We start from the raw sequence: 27,920 nt of genomic DNA, 5'->3' as shown, positions 1-27,920 counted from the left end.
TGAATATTGAAACAAGGTTGCAAATGTTGGAGAGACAGATGACAAGGTTAATACAAATTTCCGCTGTTGAAAGCTAAATGTTAGTCTAAAAGAAATGTGAGATATTGTCTCGATGCTTTTTATAGTGGAGATCAAGTTAATAAATTGCCTGGCTGGGCTGAAGAGACAGTGGAACAAAATAGGCATTTTAACATCGTAGATTTAGCCAGTGGCAACTTGTGGAATAGACAACAGCTGGAATGCGGTTTTAACCAATCAGCATTCAGGATTAGACCCACCCTTTTTATAAAGGACATTAACGACTGTGTCAATGACAGATGTGAGCTTGATAGAACATGACTGTGGAGTATGAGGCTTCTAAGAAAAACAACATGTAATTACAAAGCAGTTACTATGTAACAATGTTGTCACACTGTCATGACTTCTGCCGAAGTCGTTGCCTCTCCTTGTTCGGGCGGTGCTCGGCGTTCGACGTCACCGGTCTTCTAGCCATCATTGATCCATTTTTCATTTTCCATTGGTTTTGTCTTGTCTTCCCACACACCTGTTTTCAATCCCATTCATTACCTGTTGTGTATTTAACCCTCTGTTTCCCCTCATGTCTTTGTCAGAGATTGTTTAATTGTCAGTGTTGTTATTTTGTTGTGTTGGTGCGCGACGGGTCCTCGTACCCATGTTTTTTTCATGTCTGTACGTTTTAGTGTTATGGAGCATGTTCAAAATCAAATCAAATCAAATTTTATTTGTCACATACACATGGTTAGCAGATGTTAATGCGAGTGTAGCGAAATGCTTGTGCTTCTAGTTCCGACAATGCAGTGATAACCAACAAGTAATCTAACTAACAATTCCAAAACTACTGTCTTATACACAGTGTAAGGGGATAAAGAATATGTACATAAGGATATATGAATGAGTGATGGTACAGAGCAGCATACAGTAGATGGTATCGAGTACAGTATATACATATGAGATGAGTATGTAGACAAAGTAAACAAAGTGGCATAGTTAAAGTGGCTAGTGATACATGTATTACATAAGGATGCAGTCGATGATGTAGAGTACAGTATATACGTATGCATATGAGATGAATAATGTAGGGTAAGTAACATTATATAAGGTAGCATTGTTTAAAGTGGCTAGTGATATATTTACATCATTTCCCATCAATTCCCATTATTAAAGTGGCTGGAGTTGGGTCAGTGTCAATGACAGTGTGTTGGCAGCAGCCACTCAATGTTAGTGGTGGCTGTTTAACAGTCTCATGGCCTTGAGATAGAAGCTGTTTTTCAGTCTCTCGGTCCCAGCTTTGATGCACCTGTACTGACCTCGCCTTCTGGATGATAGCGGGGTGAACAGGCAGTGGTTCGGGTGGTTGATGTCCTTGATGATCTTTATGGCCTTCCTGTAACATCGGGTGGTGTAGGTGTCCTGGAGGGCAGGTAGTTTGCCCCCGGTGATGCGTTGTGCAGACCTCACTATCCCTCTGGAGAGCCTTACGGTTGAGGGCGGAGCAGTTGCCGTACCAGGCGGTGATACAGCCAGGCAGGATGCTCTCGATTGTGCATCTGTAGAAGTTTGTGAGTGCTTTTGGTGACAAGCCGAATTTCTTCAGCCTCCTGAGGTTGAAGAGGCGCTGCTGCGCCTTCTTCACGACGCTGTCAGTGTGAGTGGACCAATTCAGTTTGTCTGTGATGTGTATGCCGAGGAACTTAAAACTTGCTACCCTCTCCACTACTGTTCCATCGATGTGGATAGGGGGGTGTTCCCTCTGCTGTTTCCTGAAGTCCACAATCATCTCCTTAGTTTTGTTGACGTTGAGTGTGAGGTTATTTTCCTGACACCACACTCCGAGGGCCCTCACCTCCTCCCTGTAGGCCGTCTCGTCGTTGTTGGTAATCAACCCTACCACTGTTGTGTCGTCCGCAAACTTGATGATTGAGTTGGAGGCGTGCGTGGCCACGCAGTCGTGGGTTAACAGGGAGTACAGGAGAGGGCTCAGAACGCACCCTTGTGGGACCCCGTGTTGAGGATCAGCGGGGAGGAGATGTTGTTGCCTACCCTCACCACCTGGGGGCGGCCCGTCAGGAAGTCCAGTACCCAGTTGCACAGGGCGGGGTCGAGACCCAGGGTCTCGAGCTTGATGACGAGCTTGGAGGGTACTATGGTGTTGAATGCCGAGCTGTAGTCGATGAACAGCATTCTCACATAGGTATTCCTCTTATCCAGGTGGGTTAGGGCAGTGTGCAGTGTGGTTGAGATTGCATCGTCTGTGGACCTATTTGGGCGGTAAGCAAATTGGAGTGGGTCTAGGGTGTCAGGTAGGGTGGAGGTGATATGGTCCTTGACTACTCTCTCAAAGCACTTCATGATGACGTAAGTGAGTGCTACGGGGCGGTAGTCGTTTAGCTCAGTTACCTTAGCTTTCTTGGGAACAGGAACAATGGTGGCCCTCTTGAAGCATGTGGGAACAGCAGACTGGTATAGGGATTGATTGAATATGTCCGTAAACACACCGGCCAGCTGGTCTGCGCATGCTCTGAGGGCGCGGCTGGGGATGCCGTCTGGGCCTGCAGCCTTGCGAGGGTTAACACGTTTAAATGTCTTACTCACCTCGGCTGCAGTGAAGGAGAGACCGCATGTTTTCGTTGCAGGCCGTGTCAGTGGCACTGTATTGTCCTCAAAGCGGGCAAAAAAGTTATTTAGTCTGCCTGGGAGCAAGACATCCTGGTCCGTGACTGGTCTGGGTTTCTTCTTGTAGTCCGTGATTGACTGTAATATAATAATATAATATATGCCATTTAGCAGACGCTTTTATCCAAAGCGACTTACAGTCATGTGTGCATACATTCTACGTATGGGTGGTCCCGGGGATCGAACCCACTACCCTGGCGTTACAAGCGCCATGCTCTACCAACTGAGCTACAGAAGGACCCTGCCATATGCCTCTTGTGTCTGAGCCATTGAATTGAGATTCCACTTTGTCTCTGTACTGACGCTTAGCTTGTTTAATAGCCTTGCGGAGGGAATAGCTGCATTGTTTATATTCGGACATGTTACCAGACACCTTGCCCTGATTAAAAGCAGTGGTTCGCACTTTCAGTTTCACGCGAATGCTGCCATCAATCCACGGTTTCTGGTTAGGGAATGTTTTTATCGTTGTTATGGGAACGACATCTTCGACGCATGTTCTAATGAACTCGCACACCGAATCAGCGTATTCGTCAATATTTTTATCTGACGCAATACGAAACATGTCCCAGTCCACGTGATGGAAGCAGTCTTGGAGTGTGGAGTCAGCTTGGTCTGACCAGCGTTGGACAGACCTCAGCGTGGGAGCCTCTTGTTTTAGTTTCTGCCTGTAGGCAGGGATCAGCAAAATGGAGTCGTGGTCAGCTTTTCCGAAAGGGGGGCGGGGCAGGGCCTTATATGCGTCGCGGAAGTTAGAGTAACAATGATCCAAGGTTTTACCACCCCTGGTTGCGCAATCGATATGCTGATAAAATTTAGGGAGTCTTGTTTTCAGATTAGCTTTGTTAAAATCCCCAGCTACAATGAATGCAGCCTCCGGATAAATGGTTTCCAGTTTGCAAAGAGTTAAATAAAGTTCGTTCAGAGCCATCGATGTGTCTGCTTGGGGGGGGATATATACGGCTGTGATTATAATCGAAGAGAATTCTCTTGGAAGATAATGCGGTCTACATTTGATTGTGAGGAATTCTAAATCAGGTGAACAGAAGGATTTGAGTTCCTGTATGTTTCCTTCATCACACCATGTCTCGTTAGTCATGAGGCCACTCTTCTTACCAGAAAGATGTTTGTTTCTGTCGGCGCGATGCGTGGAGAAACCCGTTGGCTGCACCGCATCGGATAGCGTCTCTCCAGTGAGCCATGTTTCCGTGAAGCAGAGAACGTTGCAGTCTCTGATGTCCCTCTGGAATGCCACCCTTGCTCGGATTTCGTCAACCTTGTTGTCAAGAGACTGGACATTGGCAAGAAGAATGCTTGGGAGTGGTGCACGATGTGCCCTTGTTCGGAGTCTGACCAGAAGACCGCCTCGTTTCCCTCTTTTTCGGAGTCGTTTTCTTGGGTCGCTGCATGCGATCCATTCCATTGTCCTGTTTGTAAGGCAGAACACAGGATCCGCGTCGCGGAAAACATATTCTTGGTCGTACTGATGGTGAGTTGACGCTGATCTTATATTCAGTAGTTCTTCTCGATTGTATGTAATGAAACCTAAGATGACCTGGGGTACTAATGTAAGAAATAACACATAAAAAAACAAAATACTGCATAGTTTCCTCGGAACGCGAAGCGAGGCGGCCATCTCTGTCAGCGCTGGAAGTTCAAACATCCCTCTCCGCTTACATCAGCAGAGTGACTCACACCACCATTCACATGTTCTTTTGACATTTATTAAAAGACTCCATTTACACTTCATTTTGACTCTCCTGCGCCTGACTTCCCTGCCACCTATACACACGACGCTGACATATGGGTACGAGGGCAACTTTTAAGTGTTACTAATTATGGTATATGAACACATTTAATTGATAGCAAAGTCTCTTTATCCAACATTAGCAGCTAGGCTAGTTAGCAAGCATATCTGCCACATGTCCTTATGATGACTCACAGCTCTGTGTTACTGTTACTTATAACCAATTAAAAAGTGAAGAAACAAGTCAGGCAGGCTGTTTGGCATATATATTTTTAAAGCCAAGCAGCTGATCATCTCCATATATTTAGCTAGCTAGGGCTTGGTGTTGTGAGAGATGCTGCTAAGGCTAATGTGAATGGTGGTGTGAGTCACTCTGCTGATGTAAGCGGAGAGGGATGTCTGTCTGTCATGGCTGTGTGACAAGCATGTGGTTATTATTATGTAGGTGTCAGAACATGAGTCAGTGTGTTGAGATATTATTGGTTTTCCTTTTATCTATGGTTGGAGTTTCAGATCTCATGACTAATTATGGTTTTCGTTCAGTGGCTTAGGAGGAGATGAAGTGGATGTTTGAATCTATTTGGGTTTTTAGTATCAGAGGTGTGTGTGTGTGTGTGTGTGTGCGTGCGTGCGTGCGTGCGTGCGTGCGTGTGTGTGTGGGTGGAGGTGGATCTGTGTGTTTGCGTGTGTATGTGGGTATCAGTCCTGTGTTGGCTGCTCAGTCTTGCAGCTTTCTTTTGTTGGTCGTTTACGTATGTTGTAAATGTGACTTTCTCAATCCAGTCAGAGTTGTGTGCCTTTAACCATAAATCTGCCTGTCTGTCACTGCTCCCTCCCTGACTGTGTGGGAGGTTTTGTGGGCAAAGTTTGGTTTTCTGACTGTAACCACCTTTTCCTGTCTCTGAGTCCATGGCTGTAGCAGCTATAACAGGGAGACAGCCATCCTTTAATTGCCCTTTACTTGGCCAGGATACTCTCACACACACCCACACACACACACACACACACACACACACACACACACACACACACACACACACACACACACACACACACACACACACACACACACACACACACACACACACACACACACACACACACACACTCCCAGAATCCACCCTGTCTAGAGCCGACAGTGTATTACATGACTAAAGAACGTCCTGTGGTATCCCATAATGCTCCTCAAAGTCCTGTACAAAAGTCCCCTTCCTCATTCCAGTGACTTGCACATCAGCAGAAAACGCCAGCAGTGCCTGTGATGAATAATGTATGCTGTTCCGTTTTAGGAGTCGGAGTGTGGAATTTTTACATTCCCCAGAGCAAATAAGTCTTTCAAGTGTCATAATGTTGTGTGTTTGTGAGGTACCGCTTAGGCAGCATATCTGCCAGATTAGATGCTGTAATCTCCGTAGCATTACTACTATATCCCCCATTCCATTTTATCTGTTACTAACTCACACCCCAACTCTCTCTCTCTCTCTCTCTCTCTCACATTCCCTCTCTAGGTATGCTACGTTCCCCTATTCGTCCCTGGCTCAATGTGGAATAAGGCACCCCAAACCGTCCCCATTCTTTGGGAACCTGTTTCTATTTCGTCAGGTAAGATACTGACTGGTATGGAAGAATCCACACTCTCACAAAAAGAAACCACTGAATTTAAGCATATTTCCCCTGCCAACCAGTGTGATATTTGTGTGTGCAATCAATACAGAGTTCAATGCAGGATTTTCTTCCCTTTTTACTGAGACAAGGGTATTGCCTGTCTTTTTTGGTTACATACATTGAAAATACGTTGAAATCACTTAATCCCCCCTCCCCCCATTCCACACGCATACACACACACAGACGCACACACACTCCCATGCAGACATCCGCACACCACCCCCTAAGGCGAGAGAAATCAGGCTTCCAACATCTAGCTGCACTTCATTAGATTTGTTCATTAAATACGACTCAAAAGTAATGACTTTTAATACCATTTGATTCCCAAATAGATTGCCCTTATTGGTAATTGCATTACTTTTATGATGAATATATAATGTAAAATGTAAAGCAGTGAGTGGGAGGGCTCAATATAACTGATTCAATATGGTGATATTTTATCTCACTCTCCATTCTGCCCACCCCTACAACAAAGACACCAGAGATGTTGAACAGGAATACCAGTATTTTCCATAGACAGATTGACAGATGGAAAGAGGTCTCATCTTTGTATCTGTGCCATTATTGCATCTTTGACAACATTTTTAAAGTAGTACATTTTCTACTTCATTTGTGTTTGAAAAAAGTGTAAAGCTAATATTGGTGATTTACCGCCACCTGCAGTGCTGGATTCGGGAACTAAATCTTGTCATTAATTTATTGTGGCCACTAGATGGCGGTGATATAGCTTAAAGCCATTTACAAACCATGTCACTCAATTTGAAGACAATGCTCTGATCATTCACTAATTTCTACCAACCCATAGGAATCCCCACCCAGTTGACTACTTTAAAATGGTGAAAGACCTCAATGGAAATGTTCATGCTGCAACAGGTTGTACCCATGTTGAGTCCTGTAACTATCTCTATGGTATTTTCCAAAAATGTACATGATTTACCGACATTTAGGCCTACATTAATTCTGGAATGTGTAGATCAAAGGAGTCATGCCTTGAGTTTACTCACAAAGGTTATCTATATAGTACCAACTGTATAGATATCAACAAGTACAATACCAAAAGGAGACAAATACATTATAACGCAGTAATAGGCTAGAGATGATGCTTGCCTTATGCTTGCCATTCAGTTTGACGTCTATTCCAGTTACAAGACAATGCCTTTAAATGCAATGTGTAATGATTGCCCATGGTATGGTGTGGTGGCATGCAGATGCTTCTCTGCAGGACATATCTTTATGAGATTCAGCGGTCAATAGTCTTCAGTGTGGCAGGCAGGCAGGGTTGGCTGTGTCCCCTGTCATTGTCACTGCAGCTAGCTTTACTGGTCTTTTACGAGGACTGCTATCTCTTTCTTTCTTTATCTCTTCTCTCCATCAGTCATTTTTTATTTATTCTTCCTACGTCCTACTTCTTCCTACTTGGCCTTATTTTGCAATCAGTGACATTCAGGGATAAGACTCTAGTAAGCTTGAATCTCAAATTCAGGACCCAATGCTCTGTAGCCTGGCTTTAGACTATTATACAATAGTTAGTGCCCTTGATGTCCCTCTCAGCGGAACTGCAGTGCCAGGCTAAGGGCTGAGGTGGTAAAGTATGCAGGCAGCTCTGCCTTCAGTGCCTTGCATAATTACACTGTCTGTCCGGTGGCTGGGGAGAGTCCCCAGGTGAAGCAGGGGGATGCTGAAGCTGCTTCGATAATGTGTGTCAGTGCTGAGACTCAGATCTGCAGACACAAAGAGCCATCTTCTCTCGTAGAATCCTCTGACCCTCTTCTGCATGCCACACTCACATCAAACACAACAACAAGAGAGAGAGTGTGTGTCTTTGTATGTATGTACAGTACCAGTCAAAAGTTTGGACACACTTACTCATTCAAGGGTTTTTCTTTATTTGTACTATTTTCTACATTGTAGAATAATAGTGAAGACATCAAAATGTGCCTAAGATGGCGCCGGCAGAGATGGTCGCCTCGCTTTGAGTACTTAGAAAACTATTCAGTATTTAGTTTTTTTATGTATTATTTCTTACATTGTTACCCCAGGAAATCTTAAGTCTTACTACATACAGCCGGGAAGAACTATTGGATATAAGAGCGACGTCAACTTACCAACATTATGACCAGGAATACGACTTTCCTGAAGGACAATGGATCTAATTCCAAAAGCCTTCCCAAAACAACGGCACCGCAGAAGGGGCAGACAGAGCGCTCTTCTGGTCAGACTCCGAAGACGTGCACATTGCCCATTGCTCCCGAGCATACTACTCGCCAATGTCCAGTCTCTTGACAACAAGGTAGATGAAATTCGAGCAAGGGTTGCCTTCCAGAGAGACATCAGCGATGGTAACATTCTCTGTTTCACAGAAACATGGCTCTCTCGGGATATGTTGTCGGAATCGGTTCAGCCACCGGGCTTCTCCGTGCATATTCCTTACAATCAAATGCCGGCAATATTGTCTACAAGGAGAATTCTTGTCAGTTATCGTCACAGCTGTGTACATTCCCCCTCAAGCAGACACCAAGACGGCCCTCAAGGAACTACACTGGACTCTATGTAAACTGGAAACTATATATCCTGAGGCTGTATTTATTGTAGTTGGGGATTTTAACAAGGCAAATTGGAGAGAAAGGCTACCTAAATTCTGTCAGCATATTGAATGCCCTCCCCCGTCCTCCCTTCGGCAAATCCAACCACAATGCCATCTTGCTCCTACTGTCTTATAGGCAGAAACTAAATAATTATGTACCAGTGAGTAGAACCTTTCAACGCTGGTTTGACCAATCGGAATCCTCGCTTTAAGATTGTTTTGATCACGCACCCTGGAATATGTTCTGGTCAGCCTCAGATAACAACATCAATATATACACTGACTCAGTGCATGAGTTTATAAAGAAGTGCATTGGATATGTACCCTAACCAGAAACCATGGATGGATGGCGGCATTCACGCAAAACTGGAAATGCGAACCAACGCATTTCACCATGGAAAGAGGTCTGGGAATATGGCTGAATATAATCAATGTAGTTATTCCCTCCTCAAGGCAATCAAACAAGCGAAGTGCTGGTACAGGGACAAAGTGGAGTCGCAATTCAACGGCTCAGACACAAGATGTATGTGGCAGGGTCTACAGGAAATCACGGACTACAAAAATAAAACCAGCCACGTCACGGACACCGACATTGCGCTTCTAGACAAACTTAACACCTTTTCCCGCTCTGAGGATAATACAGTGCCACCATCACGGCCCGCTAACAAGGACTGCACCCCCTTCTCCGTGACCGACGTCAGTAAAACATTTAAACATGTTAACCATCGCAAGGCTGCTGGCCCAGATGGCATCCCTAGCCACGTTCTCAGATCATGCACAGACTAGCTGGCTGGTATGTTTACGGACATATTCAATCGCTCCCTATCCCAGTCTGCTGTCCCCACGTTCTTCAAGTTGGCCACAAGTGTTCCTGTACCCAAGAAGGCAAAGATAAATTAACTAAATATAACTACCTCCCTGTAACATTCACTTCTGTCATCATGAAGTGCTTTGGGGAGGCAGGGTAGCCTAGTGGTTAGAGCGTTGGACTAGTATCCGAAAGGTTGCAAGTTCAAATCCCCGAGCTGACAAGGTACAAATCTGTCGTTCTGCCCCTAGGCATTTCATTGAAAATAAGAATTTGTTCTTAACTGACTTGCCTAGTAAAATAAAGGTTACATTTTTAAAAAGAAATTTGAGAGACTCGTCAAGGATCATATCACCTCAACCTTACTGGCCACCCGAGACCCACTTCAGTTTGCATACCGCCGCCCCCAGGTGGTGAAGGTAGGAAACAACATCTCCACTTCGCGGGCCCCACAAGGGTGTGTGCTCAGCCCCCTCCTGTACTCCCTGTTCACCCACGACCGCGTGGCCATGCTCGCCTCCAGCTCAATCATCAAGTTTACAGATGACACAACAGTAGTGGGCTTGATTACCAACAACAACGAGACAGTCTACAGGGAGGAGGTGAGGGCCCTTGGAGTGTGGTGTCAGGAAAACAACCTCTCACTCAACGTCAACAAAACAAAGGAGATGATCGTGGACTTCAGGAACCATCAGAGGGAACATCCCCCTGTCCACATCGAAGGGACAGCAGTGGAGAAGGTGGAAAGTTTTAATCATCACAGACAAACTGAAATGGTCCACCCACACAGACAGAAGGCTGAAGAAATTTGGCTTGTCACCCAAAACCATTAAAAACTTTTACAGATGCACAATTGAGAGCATCCTGTCGGGCTGTATCACAGCCTGGTACGGCAATTGCACAGCCCTTAACCGCAAGGCTCTTAAGAGGGAGGTGCTGTCTGCAAATCAAATCAAATGTATTTATATAGCCCTTCGTACATCAGTTGATATCTCAAAGTGCTGTACAGAAACCCAGCCTAAAACCCCAAACAGCAAGCAATGCAGGTGTAGAAGCACGGTGGCTAGGAAAAACTCCCTAGAAAGGCCAAAACCTAGGAAGAAACCTAGAGAGGAACCAGGCTATGTGGGGTGGGGTGGCCAGTCCTCTTCTGGCTGTGCCGGGTGGAGATTATAACAGAACATGGCCAAGATGTTAAAATGTTCATACATGACCAGCATGGTCGAATAATAATAAGACAGAACAGTTGAAACTGGAGCAGCAGCACGGTCAGGTGGACTGGGGACAGCAAGGAGTCATCATGTCAGGTAGTCCTGGGGCATGGTCCTAGGGCTCAGGTCCTCCGAGAGAGAGAAAGAAAGAGAGAAGGAGAGAATTAGAGAACGCACACTTAGATTCACACAGGACACCGAATAGGACAGGAGAAGTACTCCAGATATAACAAACTGACCCTAGCCCCCCGACACATAAACTACTGCAGCATAAATACTGGAGGCTGAGACAGGAGGGGTCAGGAGACACTGTGGCCCCATCCGAGGACACCCCCGGACAGGACCAAACAGGAAGGATATAACCCCACCCACTTTGCCAAAGCACAGCCCCCACACCACACCACTGCACAACGCATCACCGGGGGCAAACTACCTGCCCTCCATGACACCTACAGCACCCGATGTCACAGGAAGGCCAAAAAGATAATCAAGGACAACAACCACCCGAGCCACTGCCTGGTCACACCACTACCATCCAGAAGGCGAGGTCAGTACAGGTGCATCAAAGCTGGGACCGAGAGACTGAAAAACAGCTTCTATCTCAAGGCCATCAGACTGTTAAACAGCAATCACTAACTCAAGAGAGGTTGCTGCCTACGTTGAGACCCAATCACTGGACACTTTAATAAATGGATCACTCGTCACTTTAAACAATCCCACTTTAAATAATGCCACATTAATAATGTTTACATATCTTACATTACTCATATCATATGTATGTATTGTATTTTATGCCATCTATTGCACCTTGCCTATGCCGCTCGGCCATCACCCATATGTACAGTGCCTTGCGAAAGTATTCGGCCCCCTTGAACTTTGCGACCTTTTGCCACATTTCAGGCTTCAAACATAAAGATATAAAACTGTATTTTTTTGTGAAGAATCAACAACAAGTGGGACACAATCATGAAGTGGAACGACATTTATTGGATATTTCAAATTTTTTTAACAAATCAAAAACTGAAAAATTGGGCATGCAAAATTATTCAGCCCCCTTAAGTTAATACTTTGTAGCACCACCTTTTGCTGCGATTACAGCTGTAAGTCGCTTGGGGTATGTCTCTATCAGTTTTGCACATTGAGAGACTGACATTTTTTCCCATTCCTCCTTGCAAAACAGCTCGAGCTCAGTGAGGTTGGATGGAGAGCATTTGTGAACAGCAGTTTTCAGTTCTTTACACAGATTCTCGATTGGATTCAGGTCTGGACTTTGACTTGGCCATTCTAACACCTGGATATGTTTATTTTTGAACCATTCCATTGTAGATTTTGCTTTATGTTTTGGATCATTGTCTTGTTGGAAGACAAATCTCCGTCCCAGTCTCAGGTCTTTTGCAGACTCCATCAGGTTTTCTTCCAGAATGGTCCTGTATTTGGCTCCATCCATCTTCCCATCAATTTTAACCATCTTCCCTTTCCCTGCTGAAGAAAAGCAGGCCCAAACCATGATGCTGCCACCACCATGTCTGACAGTGGGGATGGTGTGTTCAGGGTGTTGCTTTTACGCCAAACATAACGTTTTGCATTGTTGCCAAAAAGTTAAATTTTGGTTTCATCTGACCAGAGCACCTTCTTCCACATGTTTGGTGTGTCTCCCAGGTGTCTCCCAAACTTTAAACAACACTTTTTATGGATATCTTTAAGAAATTGCTTTCTTCTTGCCACTCTTCCATAAAGGACAGATTTGTGCAATATACGACTGATTGTTGTCCTATGGACAGAGTCTCCCACCTCAGCTGTAGATCTCTGCAGTTCATCCAGAGTGATCATGGGCCTCTTGGCTGCATCTCTGATCAGTCTTCTCCTTGTATGAGCTGAAAGTTTAAAAGGACGGCCAGTTCTTGGTAGATTTGCAGTGTTCTGATACTCCTTCCATTTCAATATTATCGCTTGCACAGTGCTCCTTGGGATGTTTAAAGCTTGGGAAATCTTTTTGTATCCAAATCTGGCTTTAAACTTCTTCACAACAGTATCTCGGACCTGCCTGGTGTGTTCCTTGTTCTTCATGATGCTCTCTGCGCTTTTAACGGACCTCTGAGACTATCACAGTGCAGGTGCATTTATACGGAGACTTGATTACACACAGGTGGATTGTATTTATCATCCTTAGTCATTTAGGTCAACATTGGATCATTCAGAGATCCTCACTGAACTTCTGGAGAGAGTTGTTCGCTGCTCTGGCCCCCCAATGGTGGAACAAACTCCCTCACGACGCCAGGACAGCGGAGTCAATCACCACCTTCCGGAGACACCTGAAACCCCACCTCTTTAAGGAATACCTAGGATAGGATAAGTAATCCTTCTCACCCCCCCAAAAGATTTAGATGCACTATTGTAAAGTGGCTGTTCCACTGGATGTCATAAGGTGAATGCACCAATTTGTAAGTCGCTCTGGATAAGAGCGTCTGCTAAATGACTTAAATGTAATGTAAATGTTAAATGAGAGTTTGCTGCACTGAAAGTAAAGGGGATGAATAATTTTGCACGCCCAATTTTTCAGCTTTTGATTTGTTAAAAAAGTTTGAAATATCCAAAAATAACCAAAAATCTCAAATTTGGATTCATCAGACCATTGTCCATTGCTCGTGTTTCTTGGCCCTAGCAAGTCTCTTATTCTTATTGGTGTCCTTTAGTAGTGGTGTCTCTGCAGTAATTCGACCATGAAGGCCTGATTCACGCAGTCTCCTCTGAACAGTTGATGTTGATTTGTGTCTTTTACTTGAACTCTGTGAAGCATTTATTTGGGCTGCAGTTAACTCTAATGAAGTTATCCTCTGTGGCAGAGGTAACTCTGGGTCTTCCTTTCCTGTCGCGGTCCTCATGAGAGCCAGTTTCATCATTGCGCTTGATGGTTTTTGCGACTGCTCTTCAAGAAACTTTCACAGTTCTTCTGCCGGATTGACTGATCTCCATGTCTTAATGTTATGGACTCTCATTTCTCCTTGCTTATTTGAGCTGTTCTTGCCGTAATATGGACTTGGTCTTTTACCAAATAGGGTTATCTTCTGTATACCACCCCTACTTTTTCACAAGACAAATTATTGGCTCAAACACATTAAGAGGGAATGAAATTCCACAGATGCACTTGTGTATCTGTTAACTGGTTGAGAAAATGCCAAGAGTGTGCAAATTTGTCATCAAGACAAAGGGTGGCTACTTTGAAGAATCTCAAATATAAAATATTGTAAAAACGAAAAAGAAAAACCCTTGAATATGTAGGTATGCCCAAACTTTTGACTGGTACTGAATGTATGAGATTTTGTTTAAGTCCATGATCATACGTAATATGGATGAATTTGTACGCATGTGTTTCACTGGTGTGGCGTCCCTTTGTCCAACACACCCAGCACATCTTATTGACATTTAGTCTGTTTTCATCATGAATTGACGTCTGTGCCAGTGCCTGTGACAACAGCGTCACTGCCCACCAGGAGCTCCAGTGGTGGCAGTCCTGTCAGCCACAGTGCCATCTCAGTGGAGAGAGAGCCAGGAGGGGGTGAGTCAAACAGAAAGGGCGCTGGGTAAGGTGGATCCTTCTGGAGGATCTCTGAGACGTCTGACGTACAGGGTGGCTGCTCCCCACCCAGCACTCCCCTGCAACATCTCCCTTGGTAGAGCTCTTATTGCTGGCTTGCTGGCTGGTTGATCCTCTACATTTACATTTAAGTCATTTAGCAGACGCTCTTATCCAGAGCGACTTACAAATTGGTGCATTCACCTTATGACATCCAAGACACTGATACAGAGGCTCACCCACCACCACCACCCCTCATGTGCCCCCTTCAAAGATGGCACCTCCCCCCTCTCTGGCCCCTCAACACAACACAACATATTAGCCAGCCAGAGAGAGCTAGTCTTTCAGGGCATACATTTTTGGAGATTGAGAGCTATTAGAGTCAAACCCCCACACATTTAATGGCATGGTTCAGTCTATACCCGGGCCAGCATCTCTCCATGACTCCCAAGGTCAGGCTAAAGCAGAGAACACTGCAGTGCAGTCTCTCTGGGTGGAACCAGCACCTCTCCATGGTGAATAGATAGAGAGAGGAGTGTCTATCTCTCCCTATTACCAAGGGTCTGTCCAAAATGGCAGTCTATTCTCTATCAGAGCCCATGTAAAAATGTGTGCACCAGGTAGAGAATAGGGTGCTATTTCAGTGTATCCCAAAGCCTTCCTGCTGTATTCCCATACACAAATTAAGGTTTATACTCCCGCCGCTGTAGTATGAGGAAATCTGAATATTTTTTAAACATTTCTTGTCAAATTTTTCATTATAATTTAAATTGTTTTTTATTTATATATATTTTTTTCTGTGATGGCGCCGGAGGGGAATGCGCTATTTTGTTTGTTTTTTCACGTTGTTCGCAACTTGTTTTGGACATAATGTTGCTGCTACCGTCTCTTATGACCAAAAAGAGCTTCTGGACATCAGAGCTGCGATTGCTCACCTCAAACTGGACGAAGAGTTCTTCTTCAATGAGTTGGATGGGAGGGATATAATACAGACACCTGACCAGGCCCAGATCCCCGTTATTCGCTTGAGAAGGAGATCAGGGTGCCTTGTGAGGATCAGGCGATGAGTGGCTAATCTGCCTTTGCCCTCCATCCTGCTAGCTAACGTTCAATCCCTGGAAAATAAATGGGACCAACTGAAAGCACGTTTATCCTACCAACGGGACATTCAAAACTGTGATATCTTATGTTTCACCAGGTTTTGGCTGAATGACAACATTAAGAACATACAGCTGGCAGGTTATACACTCTATCCGCAGGACAGAGCAGCAGTGTCTGGTAAGACACCGGGCAGGGGCATATGCATTTTTGTAAACAACAGCTGGTGCACGGTATCTAAGGAAGTCTTGATGTTAAGGTCGCCTGAGATAGTGTGGTCTACAGCTTATCATGAGATACTCTATCTACCTAGAGAGTTTTGTTCTGTATTTTTCGTAGCTGTCTACATACCACCATAGACCAATAATGGCACTAAAACCGCACTCAATGAGCTGTATACCGCCATAAGCAAACAGGAAACCGCTCATCCAGAGGCGGCGCTCCTAGTGGCCAGGGACTTGAATGCAGGGAATCTTAAATCAGTTTTACCTCATTTCTATCAACATATTAAACGTGCAACCAGAGGGAAAACAATTCTAGACCACCTTTACTCCACACACAGAGACGCATACAAAGCTCTCCCTCGTCCTCCATTTGGCAAATCTGACCATAATCCTATCCTCCTGATTCCTGTTTACAAGCAAAAATGTAAGCAGGAAGCACCAAGGACATCGTCCCCACAGTGACTGTACGTACATAACCCAACCAGAAGCCATGAACTACAGGCAACATTCACACTGAGCTAAAGGGTAGAGTTTCCGCTTTCAATGTGCAGGACTCTAACCCGGAAGCTTATATGAAATCCTGCTATGCTCTCAGACGTACCATCAAACAGGCAAAGTGTCAATACAGGACTAAGATTGCATCGTACTACACTGGCTCCGACTCTCGTCGAATGTTTTTATTTTTTATTTTTTTATTTTACCTTTATTTAACTAGGCAAGTCAGTTAAGAACAAATTCTTATTTTCAATGACGGCCTACAGTGGGTTAAATGCCTGTTCAGGGGCAGAATGACAGATTTGTATCTTGTCAGCTCGGGGATTTGAACTTGCAACTTTTCTGTTACTAGTCCAACACTCTAACCACTAGGCTACCCTACTCTGTGGCAGGGCCTGCAAACTATTACAGACTACAAAGGGAAGCACAGCCAAGAGCTGCCCAGTGACACAAGCCTACCAGACGAGCTAAATAACTTCTATGCGCTCTTCAAGGCAGGTAACACTGCACCAGCTGTTCCGGGCGACTGTGTGATCACGCTCTCCGCAGCCAATGTGAGTAAGACCTTGAAACAGGTCAACATTCACAAGGCCGCAGGGCCAGATGGATTACCAGGATGTGTACTCCGAGCATGCGCTGGCAAACTGGCAAGTGTCTTCACAGACATTTTCAACCTCTCCCTGTCTGAGTCTGTAATACCAACATATTTCAATCAGACCACCATAGTCCCTGTGCCCAAGAACACTAAGGTAACCTGCCCAAATGACTACAGACCCGGAGCACTCACATCTGTAGCCATGAAATGCTTTGAAAGGCTGGTCATGGCTCACAACAACACCATTATCCCATAAACCCTAGACCCATTCCAATTTGCATACCGCACCAACAGATCCATTGATGACGCAATCTCCATTCCACACTGCCCTTTCCCACCTTGACAGAAGGAACACCTATGTGAGAATGCTGTTCATTGACTACAGCTCAGCGTTCACCATAGTGCCCTCAAAGCTCATCACTAAGCTAAGGACCCTGGGACTAAACACCTCCCTTTGCAACTGGATCCTGGACTTCCTGACGGGCCACCCCCAGGTGGTAAGGGTAGGTAACAACACATCTGCCACGCTTATCCTCAACACGGGGGCCCCTCAGGGGTGCGTGCACAGTCTCGTCCTGTACTCCCTGTTCACTCTTGACTGCACGGCCAGGTATGACTCCAACACCATCATTAAGTTTGTTGATGACACAACAGTGGTATGCCTGATCACCGACAATGATGAGACAGCCTATAAGGAGAAGGTCAGAGACCTGACCGTGTGGTGCAAGGACAACAACCTCTCCCTGAACGTGATCAAGACAAAGGAGATGATTGTGGACTACAGGAAAAGGAGGACCAGGCATGCCCCCATTCTCATCGACGGGGCTGTAGTGGAGCAGGTTGAGAGCTTCAAGTTCCTTGGCGTCCACATCACCAACAAACTAACATAGTCCAAGCACACCAAGACAGTTGTGAAGAGGGCACGACAAAACCTATTCCCCTTCACGAGAAAAGATTTGGCATGAGTCCTCAGATCCTCAAAAGGTTTTACAGCGACACCATCGAGAGCATCCTGACCGGTTTGCATCACTGCCTGGTAAGGAAACTGCTCGGCCTCTGACCGCAAGGCACTACAGAGGGTAGTGTGTGTGGCCCAGTACATCACTTGGGCCAAGCTTCCTGCCATCCATGACCTCTATACTAGGCGGTGTCAGAGTAAGGCCTTAAAAATTGTCAAAGACTACAGCCACCCTAGTCATAGACTGTTCTCTCTGATACCGCATGGCAAGTAGTGCCGGAGCACCAAGTCTAGGTCCAAGAGGCTCCTAAATAGCTTCTACCCCCAAGCCATAAGACTCATGGAGAGCTAATCAAATGCCTACACAGACTATTTGCATTGCCCAACCCCCCACCCCCCTGTCCTTCTACGCTGCTGCTACTCTCTGTTATTATCCATGCATAGTCATAATAACTCTACCTACATGTACATACTACCTCAATTACCTTGACACCGGTGCCCCCGCACATTGACTCTGTATTTTTATTTACTGCTGTTCTTTAATCATTTGTTATTCTTGTCTCTTACTTTTTTTAGGTATTTTCTTAAAACTGCATTGTTGGTTAAGGGCTTATAAGTAAGGACCTGTTGTATTCGGCGCATGTGACAAATACAATTTGATTTGATAGGACAAACTCCCAAATGTTCTGTGTTGCGTTGTCATACACACACACACACACACACATACACATACACTATCCTGGACTTGATAGAGTCTGCCTCTGTCGGTGACCCGCTCATCTCCGACTTCGCTCCTCTCTGTTGTACCAACATTAAGCTAAACTGTGTGGGTGAGGAGTCGGTATTGGCATGCGACAATCTCTGCAGTAATAAAAAGACTGGGGGGAGAGAAAAATAGAGTAAGAGAGGTAGAGGGAGGGGCTGGGAAGAAGGACAGAGAAATGGATGAATGGAGACAGTTTGAGACAGTTTGGACTGGTGCAGTGTGCAGCACCATGAAGGGGGCACTCCTTCGGGCACACACCAGCGCTCTGTACCCACCACCCCTCCATGGGAGCCCAGACTGCAGGAATGCCAGGGCTGCAGCCATTCTGTGGGCTGCTCTGTCGCTTTGAATATCAATGAGCCCAGTGCCTTCTATAAGCACCTTAACGGGACAAGTTTCCCTTTGTGAGCCAACAGACCACTATTCAGATCAGACAGAAGGGTTGATGAGGGTTGAGTAACTGTCTGTCTGTCTGTCTGTCTGTCTGTCTGTCTGTCTGTCTGTCTGTCTGTCTGTCTGTCTGTCTGTCTGTCTGTCATATGATCTACAGTGCTTTCGGGAAAGTATTCAGACCCCTTCCCTTTTTCAAAATGTTGTTACGTTACAGCCTTTTTCTAAAATTGATTAAATGAAACATTTTTCTCATCAATCTACACACAATACCCTATAATGACAAAGCGAAAACAGGTTTTTAGAATATTTTGCAAATGTATTAAAAGTAAAAAGCAAAAATACCTTATTTACAGTGCCTTGCGAAAGTATTCGGCCCCCTTGAACTTTGCGACCTTTTGCCACATTTCAGGCTTCAAACATAAAGTTATAAAACTGTATTTTTTTGTGAAGAATCAACAACAAGTGGGACACAATCATGAAGTGGAACGACATTTATTGGATTTTTCTAACTTTTTTAACAAATCAAAAACTGAAAAATTGGGCGTGCAAAATTATTCAGCCCCCTTAAGTTAATACTTTGTAGCGCCACCTTTTGCTGCGTTTACAGCTGTAAGTCGCTTGGGGTATGTCTCTATCAGTTTTGCACATCGAGAGACTGAAATTGTTTCCCATTCCTCCTTGCAAAACAGCTCGAGCTCAGTGAGGTTGGATGGAGAGCATTTGTGAACAGCAGTTTTCAGTTCTTTCCACAGATTCTCGATTGGATTCAGGTCTGGACTTTGACTTGGCCATTCTAACACCTGGATATGTTTATTTTTGAACCATTCCATTGTAGATTTTGCTTTATGTTTTGGATCATTGTCTTGTTGGAAGACAAATCTCCGTCCCAGTCTCAGGTCTTTTGCAGACTCCATCAGGTTTTCTTCCAGAATGGTCCTGTATTTGGCTCCATCCATCTTCCCATCAATTTTAACCATCTTCCCTGTCCCTGCTGAAGAAAAGCAGGTCCAAACCATGATGCTGCCACCACCATGTTTGACAGTGGGGATGGTGTGTTCAGGGTGATGAGCTGTGTTGTTTTTACGCCAAACATAACGTTTTGCATTGTTGCCAAAAAGTTAAATTTTGGTTTCATCTGACCAGAGCACCTTCTTCCACATGTTTGGTGTGTCTCCCAGGTGGCTTGTGGCAAACTTTAAACAACACTTTTTATGGATATCTTTAAGAAATGGCTTTCTTCTTGCCACTCTTCCATAAAGACCAGATTTGTGCAATATACGACTGATTGTTGTCCTATGGACAGAGTCTCCCACCTCAGCTGTAGATCTCTGCAGTTCATCCAGGGTGATCATGGGCCTCTTGGCTGCATCTCTGATCAGTCTTCTCCTTGTATGAGCTGAAAGTTTAGAGGGACGGCCAGGTCTTGGTAGATTTTCAGTGGTCTGATACTCCTACCATTTCAATATTATCGCTTGCACAATGCTCCTTGGGATGTTTAAAGCTTGGGAAATCTTTTTGTATCCAAATCCGGCTTTAGACTTCTTCACAACAGTATCTCGGACCTGCCTGGTGTGTTCCTTGTTCTTCATGATGCTCTCTGCGCTTTTAACGGACCTCTGAGACTATCACAGTGCAGGTGCATTTATACGGAGACTTGATTACACACAGGTGGATTGTATTTATCATCATTAGTCATTTAGGTCAACATTGGATCATTCAGAGATCCTCACTGAACTTCTGGAGAGAGTTTGCTGCACTGAAAGTAAAGGGGCTGAATAATTTTGCACGCCCAATTTTTCAGTTTTTGATTTGTTAAAAAAGTTTGAAATATCCAATAAATGTCGTTCCACTTCATGATTGTGTCCCACTTGTTGTTGATTCTTCACAAAAAAATACAGTTTTATATCTTTATGTTTGAAGCCTGAAATGTGGCAAAAGGTCGCAAAGTTCAAGGGGGCCGAATACTTTCGCAAGGCACTGTACATAGGTATTCAGACTCTTCGCTATGAGACTCAAAATGCAGGTGCATCCTGTTACCATTGATCATCCTTGAGATGTTTCTACAACTTAATTGGAGTTCACCTGTGGTAAATTCAATTGATTGGACATGATTTGGAAAGGCACACAACAACCTGTCTATATGAGGTCCACAGTTGACAGTGCATGTCAGAGCAAAAACTAAGCCATAAGGTCAAAGGAATTGTCCGTAGAGCTCCGAGACAGGATTGTGTCGAGGAACAAATCTGCGGTAGGGTACCAAAACATTTCTGCAGCTTTGAAGGTCCCCAAGTACACAGTGGCCTCCATCATTCTTAAATGGAAGAAGTTTGGAACCACCAAGACTCTTTCTAGAGCTGGCCGCCCAGCCAAACTGAGCAATCGAGGGAGAATGGCTTAAGTCAGGAAGGTTACCAAGAACCCGATGGTCACTCTGACAGAGTTCCAGAGTTCTTCTGTGGAGATGGGAGAACCTTCCAGAAGGACAACCATCTCTGCAGCACTCCACCAATCATGCCTTTATGGTAGAGTGGCCAGATGGAAGCCATTCCACAGTAAAAGGCACATGACAGCACGCTTGGAGTTTGCCAAAATTCACCTAAAGGACTCTCAGACCATGAGAAACAAGATTTTCTGGTCTGATGAAACCAAGATTGGACTCTTTGGCCTGAATGCCATGAGTCACATCTGGAGGAAACTAGGCACCGCTCATCACCTGGCCAATACCATCCCTACAGTGAAGCATTGTGGTGGCAGCATAATGCTGTGGGGATGTTTTTCAGCGGCAGGGACTTTGAGACTAGTCAGGATCGAGGGAAGATGTACGGAGCAAAGTACAGAGAGATCCTTCATGAAAATATTTAGTAGTCCACTTGACACCTTACCCCTTACTCTAAAGCTTTACTCCCTCCGTGGTAATATTGTCACTCGTCAGGCGTAGTGAGATGAGAGGTGGCGCTGCACTTATTACATTTGTGTGTTGTGAACCTGCACGTGTGCATGTGTGTTTGTGTGTGTGTGTGTTGGGGCCTACAGTATATTTAATCAGGCACATCAATCCCCTAGTTAACGGCTTCACTGTCTGTCACACAGGTTCCCTTTTATAGCCAGGCAAGCCTGGCTACAAAGAAACCTTTATCCCCTCAGAGGACAGAACACAGGGTGCTGCAGCACATACGACACGTGCTGAGAGTACCTAGAGTACACAGACATGGTGGCAGGATACACAGAGGATACACACTGCAGTACACACACACACACACACACACACACACACACACACACACACACACACACACACACACACACACACACACACACACACACACACACACACACACACACACACTAAGGGTCAAACCATTGGTCGACATGTGAATACAGATTCATGACTGCTGGGAAGCTATTATAGGTTACTTTGGGATGAGTATTCTGAATTAGACAAGTATTCTGCTTTGGGGAGTCTTTGATAAAACATGAAATACAATTTAAGCTCTGCTGTAAGCTTTTAGTGCAATACTGGCAGTGTACTGTATACAAATGATGCCGAGACCCCATACTGAAAACAAAACACTATTACGTGTTCGTCTTCTTACTCCCTCTCCCTTAGCTCTGGTGCAGATTTAATGGAGTATCGCCACAACACATTTTACACCATCTTCAACATTCCACTGGTTGGGTGGTTTCAGCTCATAACCAATAAGATCGAGCTCTTACAGTAGGACAAATAATTTATTAACTAGGCAAGTCATTCAAGAACAAATTCTTATTTACAAAGATGGCCTAACTGCCTTGTTCAGGGGCAGAACGACAGATTTGTACCTTGTCAGCTCAGGGATTCGATCTAGCAACCTTTCAATTACTGGCCCGATGCTCTAACCACTAGGCTACCTGCACTGGGCCTGTGATCAGCCCCCCCTTGTCTACACAGTCTTATTCATTATGACCTAAAAGGCAAATGTGGTCCAACATCAGCACTCATACTCTAATAGGCTTTAATAATTGATGGATTTCTACCACTCTGGAGTCAGGACAGTTGTTTATCTCACTTTAATAATGTATACATACTGTTTTACATTTCATATGTATATACTGTATTCTTGTCAAGGCCTATCCTATTTTATTGCTGTACATATACTATACTTCTATCCACATATTCTTCAGTTACTATATATTCTATCCACATACTGTCCATAATGTCTATACATCCCATCACATACATTTACATTACATTTAAGTCATTTAGCAGACGCTCTTATCCAGAGCGACTTACAAATTGGTGCATTCACCTTATGACATCCAGTGGAACAGCCACTTTACAATAGTGCATCTAAATCTTTTAAGGGGGGGGGGTGAGAAGGATTACATTATCCTATCCTAGGTATTCCTTAAAGAGGTGGGGTTTCAGGTGTCTCCGGAAGGTGGTGATTGACTCCGCTGTCCTGGCGTCGTGAGGGAGTTTGTTCCACCATTGGGGGGCCAGAGCAGCGAACAGTTTTGACTGGGCTGAGCGGGAACTGTACTTCCTCAGTGGTAGGGAGGCGAGCAGGCCAGAGGTGGATGAACGCAGTGCCCTTGTTTGGGTGTAGGGCCTGATCAGAGCCTGGAGGTACTGAGGTGCCGTTCCCCTCACAGCTCCGTAGGCAAGCACCATGGTCTTGTAGCGGATGCGAGCTTCAACTGGAAGCCAGTGGAGAGAGCGGAGGAGCGGGGTGACGTGAGAGAACTTGGGAAGGTTGAACACCAGACGGGCTGCGGCGTTCTGGATGAGTTGTAGGGGTTTAATGGCACAGGCAGGGAGCCCAGCCAACAGCGAGTTGCAGTAATCCAGACGGGAGACGACAAGTGCCTGGATTAGGACCTGCGCCGCTTCCTGTGTGAGACAGGGTCGTACTCTGCGGATGTTGTAGAGCATCAACCTACAGGAACGGGCCACCGCCTTGATGTTAGTTGAGAACGACAGGGTGTTGTCTAGGATCACGCCAAGGTTCTTAGCGCTCTGGGAGGAGGACACAATGGAGTTGTCAACCGTGATGGCGAGATCATGGAACGGGCAGTCCTTCCCCGGGAGGAAGAGCAGCTCCGTCTTGCCGAGGTTCAGCTTGAGGTGGTGATCCGTCATCCACACTGATATGTCTGCCAGACATGCAGAGATGCGATTCGCCACCTGGTCATCAGAAGGGGGAAAGGAGAAGATTAATTGTGTGTCGTCTGCATAGCAATGATAGGAGAGACCATGTGAGGTTATGACAGAGCCAAGTGACTTGGTGTATAGCGAGAATAGGAGAGGGCCTAGAACAGAGCCCTGGGGGACACCAGTGGTGAGAGCGCGTGGTGAGGAGACAGATTCTCGCCACGCCACCTGGTAGGAGCGACCTGTCAGGTAGGACGCAATCCAAGCATGGGCCGCGCCGGAGATGCCCAACTTGGAGAGGGTGGAGAGGAGGAACTGATGGTTCACAGTATCGAAGGCAGCCGATAGGTCTAGAAGGATGAGAGCAGAGGAGAGAGTGTTAACTTTAGCGGTGCGGAGCGCCTCAGTGATACAGAGAAGAGAAGTCTCAGTTGAATGACTAGTCTTGAAACCTGACTGATTTGGATCAAGAAGGTCATTCTGAGAGAGATAGCGGGAGAGCTGGCCAAGGACGGCACGTTCAAGAGTTTTGGAGAGAAAGGAAAGAAGGGATACTGGTCTGTAGTTGTTGACATCGGAGGGATCGAGTGTAGGTTTTTTCAGAAGGGGTGCAACTCTCGCTCTCTTGAAGACGGAAGGGACGTAGCCAGCGGTCAGGGATGAGTTCATGTACATACTGTACATATATATTTCTATTGTGGACTATGACATTGCTCGTCCTAATATTTCCAGATTTCTTAATTACATTATTTTACTTTTTAGATTTGCATGTATTGTTTTATATTGTTAGATATTACAGTCCTGTTGGAGCTAGGAACATAAGGATTTCTCTACACCTGCACTAAGATCTGTCAAACATGTGTATGCGACCATTAACATTTTATTTGATTTATTTGTCCGAGAAATTGCCAATTGAATTAAATGTGGCTTTTAAGACCGTCACTCAGCTACACACCATAGATTCATTCCACAGATTGATGTGAAATCAATTGAATGCTCTGAGTCTAAAGTTACAGTGGCTGATGTTTTGTATTACAGAGCTGTGATGAGTTAAGCTCTCACACGCACGCACACACACACACACACACACACACACACACACACACACACACACACACACACACACACACACACACACACACACACACACACACACACACACACACACACACACACACACACACACAGGCCTTGAGACTGGAACTGTTGGAGCAGATCAATACTAAAGATCAATGCACGGTAGAGCTGAAACCTTCGTCATCACACCTCCTTTGTCAGTCGGTGAAGCTCTTTGTTAGTTCTGTTGACGATTGCAAAGGAGTCAACTGGAAGAAGATGAAAGACAGCTTTCCCGTGGTAGTTGGTTCAGATGAAACTATTAGTTTGTGTCGAGAAACATACAGTTCAAGGAGAGTGTGTTTTTAAGGACACACTCTCACATACTTTTTTCTCTCTCTCACACGCACACACACACACACACACACACACACACACACACACACACACACACACACACACACACACACACACACACACACACACACACACACACACACACACACACACACACACACACACACACTTTGCAGTAACAGTACCTTTTAGTGTTGGTCACAGATGGAATGTTCAGTACAGTGTTCTAGCCCCTTTAAGTTGTCAGTCATGTGTCAGTCTTCGCTCTAACACAGGAATGGAAAAGAGTCAAATCAATGTAGCTGTCGCCGTGTACTGCTGGGGTGTTTCTTGTGGTGGCTGTGGAGTTAACGCAAGTAGTTAAGACAATGGACAGTGCGTATTGAGCAAATATCAATCAGATACAAACAGGTATCTTGAACTCACAGTATTTCATTGTAGCAGAGAGAATGGATATCCTCTCATTTAACATTTGAAATTATATCAAATCTCAGTTGGTTCTAAGGTTCCTTTCTAATTCTTTCTAATCTTTCTTTTCAGGGCTTTTTCGGTGTTCACACAGACCTGATTCACAAGTATGGGAGAGTATGTGGGTAAGTGACTGACTGACACTGCATTTACATCACACCAAACCCAAGTCACTACAGGACACTCTATTTGACTTGTCTCATCCAGCATCTGACACAACCTCTGATAGACATACAGTTGAATTCGGAGGTTTACATACACCTTAGCCAAATACATTCTTAACTTTGTTTTTCACAGTTTTCCTGACATTTAATCCTAGTAAAAATTCCCTGTCTTAGGTCATTTAGGATCACCACTTTATTTTAAGTATGTGAAATGTCAGAATAATAGTAGAGAGAATAATTTATTTCAGCTTTTATTTATTTCATCACATTCCCAGTGGGTCAGATGTTTACATACACTCAATTAGTATTTGGTAGCATTGCCTTTGAATTGTTTCACTTGGGTCAAACATTTTGGGTAGCCTTCCACAAGCTTCCCACAGTAAGTTGAGTGAATTTTGTCTCATTCCTACTGAGAGAGTCAGGTTTTGTAGGCCTCCTTGCTCGCACATGCTTTTTCAGTTCTGCCCACAAATGTTCTATAGGATTGAGGTCAGGGCTTTGTGATGGCCACTCCAATACCTTTACTTTGTTGTCCTTAATCCATTTTGCCACAACTTTGAAAGTATGCTTGGGGTCATTGTCCATTTGGAAGACCCATTTGCAACCAAGCTTTAACTTCCTGACTGATGTCTTGTGATGTTGCTTCAATATATCCACATAATTTTCCTTCCTCGTGATGTCATCTATTTTGTGAAGTGCACCAGTCCCTCCTGCAGAAAAGCACCCCCACAACATGATGCTGCCACCCCCGTTGTCACGTTCTGACCTTAGTTCTGTTGTTATGTCTTTGTTTTAGTATGGTCAGGGCGTGAGTTGGGTGGGTTGTCTATGTTCCTTTTTCTATGTTTTGGGTTTTCTGTGTTTGGCCTGGTATGGTTCTCAATCAGAGGCAGCTGTCAATCGTTGTCCCTGATTGAGAACCATACTTAAGTAGCCTGGTTTCACTTTTGAGTTGTGGGTGATATGTTTCCTGTGTCTGTGTTTGCACCATACGGGACTGTTTTGATTTTCATTTCTTCTTTCACTTTGTTATTTTGTATTTTGTAGTGTTCAGTTTTACATGTTAAAATGGACACTTATCACGCTGGAAATTGGTCCGATATCTCTTTCTCCTCGTCAGAAGAAGAGGACGAGCGTTACACCCGTGCTTCACGGTTGGGATGGCGTTCTTCGGCTTGCAAGCCTCCGCCTTTTTCCTCCAAACATAATGATGGTCATTATGGCCAAACAGTTCTATTTTTGTTTCATCAGACCAGAGGACATTTCTCCAAAAAGTATGATCTTTGTCCCCATGTGTAGTTGCAAACCATTGTCTGGCTTTTTTATGGCTATTTTGGAGCAGTGGCTTCTTCCTTGCTGAGCGGCCTTTCAGGTTATGTCGATATAGGACTCGTTTTACTGTGGATATAGATAATTTTGTAACTGTTTCCTCCAGCATCTTCACAATGTCCTTTGTTGTTGTTCTGGGATTGCTTTGCACTTTTCGCACCAAAGTATGTTCTCTAGGAGACAGAATGTGTCTCCTTCCTGAGCGGTACGATGGCTACGTGGTCCCATGGTGTTTATACTTGCGTACTATTGTTTGTACAGATGAACATGGTACCTTCGGGCATTTGGAAATTACTCCCAAGGATGAACCAGACTTGTGGAGGTCTGCTATTTTTTCTGAGGTCTTGGCTGATTTCTTTTGATTTTACCATGATGTCAAGCAAAGATGAAATGAGTTTGAAGTTCGGCCTTGAAATACATCCACAGGTACACCTCCAATTGACTCAAATGATGTAATTTAGCCTATCAGACGCTTCTAAAGCCATGATATAATTTTCTGGAATTTTCCAGGCACAATCAGCTTTGTGTGTGTAATTGTGAATTGGAATTGTGATACAGTGAATTATAAGTGAAATAATCTGTCTGTAAACAATTGTTGGAAAAATT

The 27,920-nt window shown here is 44.8% G+C and overlaps 1 protein-coding gene across 3 annotated transcripts in view; it reads left to right on the top strand.

Moving 5' to 3' along the window:
* The window catches only part of tbxas1 (thromboxane A synthase 1 (platelet)), a 165,952-nt gene that overhangs the window by 51,873 nt on the left and 86,159 nt on the right, over positions 1–27,920 (top strand). For all 3 annotated transcript variants that reach the window (XM_052466012.1, XM_052466013.1, XM_052466014.1), the window contains exons 3-4: positions 5,947–6,040; positions 25,894–25,946. In XM_052466012.1, the coding sequence (XP_052321972.1) occupies positions 5,947–6,040; positions 25,894–25,946 (147 nt within the window). The remainder of the gene's footprint in view (positions 1–5,946; positions 6,041–25,893; positions 25,947–27,920) is intronic.

The sequence above is a fragment of the Oncorhynchus keta genome, chromosome 17 (genome assembly GCF_023373465.1).
Source record: "Oncorhynchus keta strain PuntledgeMale-10-30-2019 chromosome 17, Oket_V2, whole genome shotgun sequence".
NCBI classification, from domain to species: Eukaryota; Metazoa; Chordata; class Actinopteri; order Salmoniformes; family Salmonidae; genus Oncorhynchus; species Oncorhynchus keta.
The sequence above is the reverse complement of the archived record's forward strand: the minus strand, read 5'-3'. Positions and strand labels throughout refer to the sequence as shown.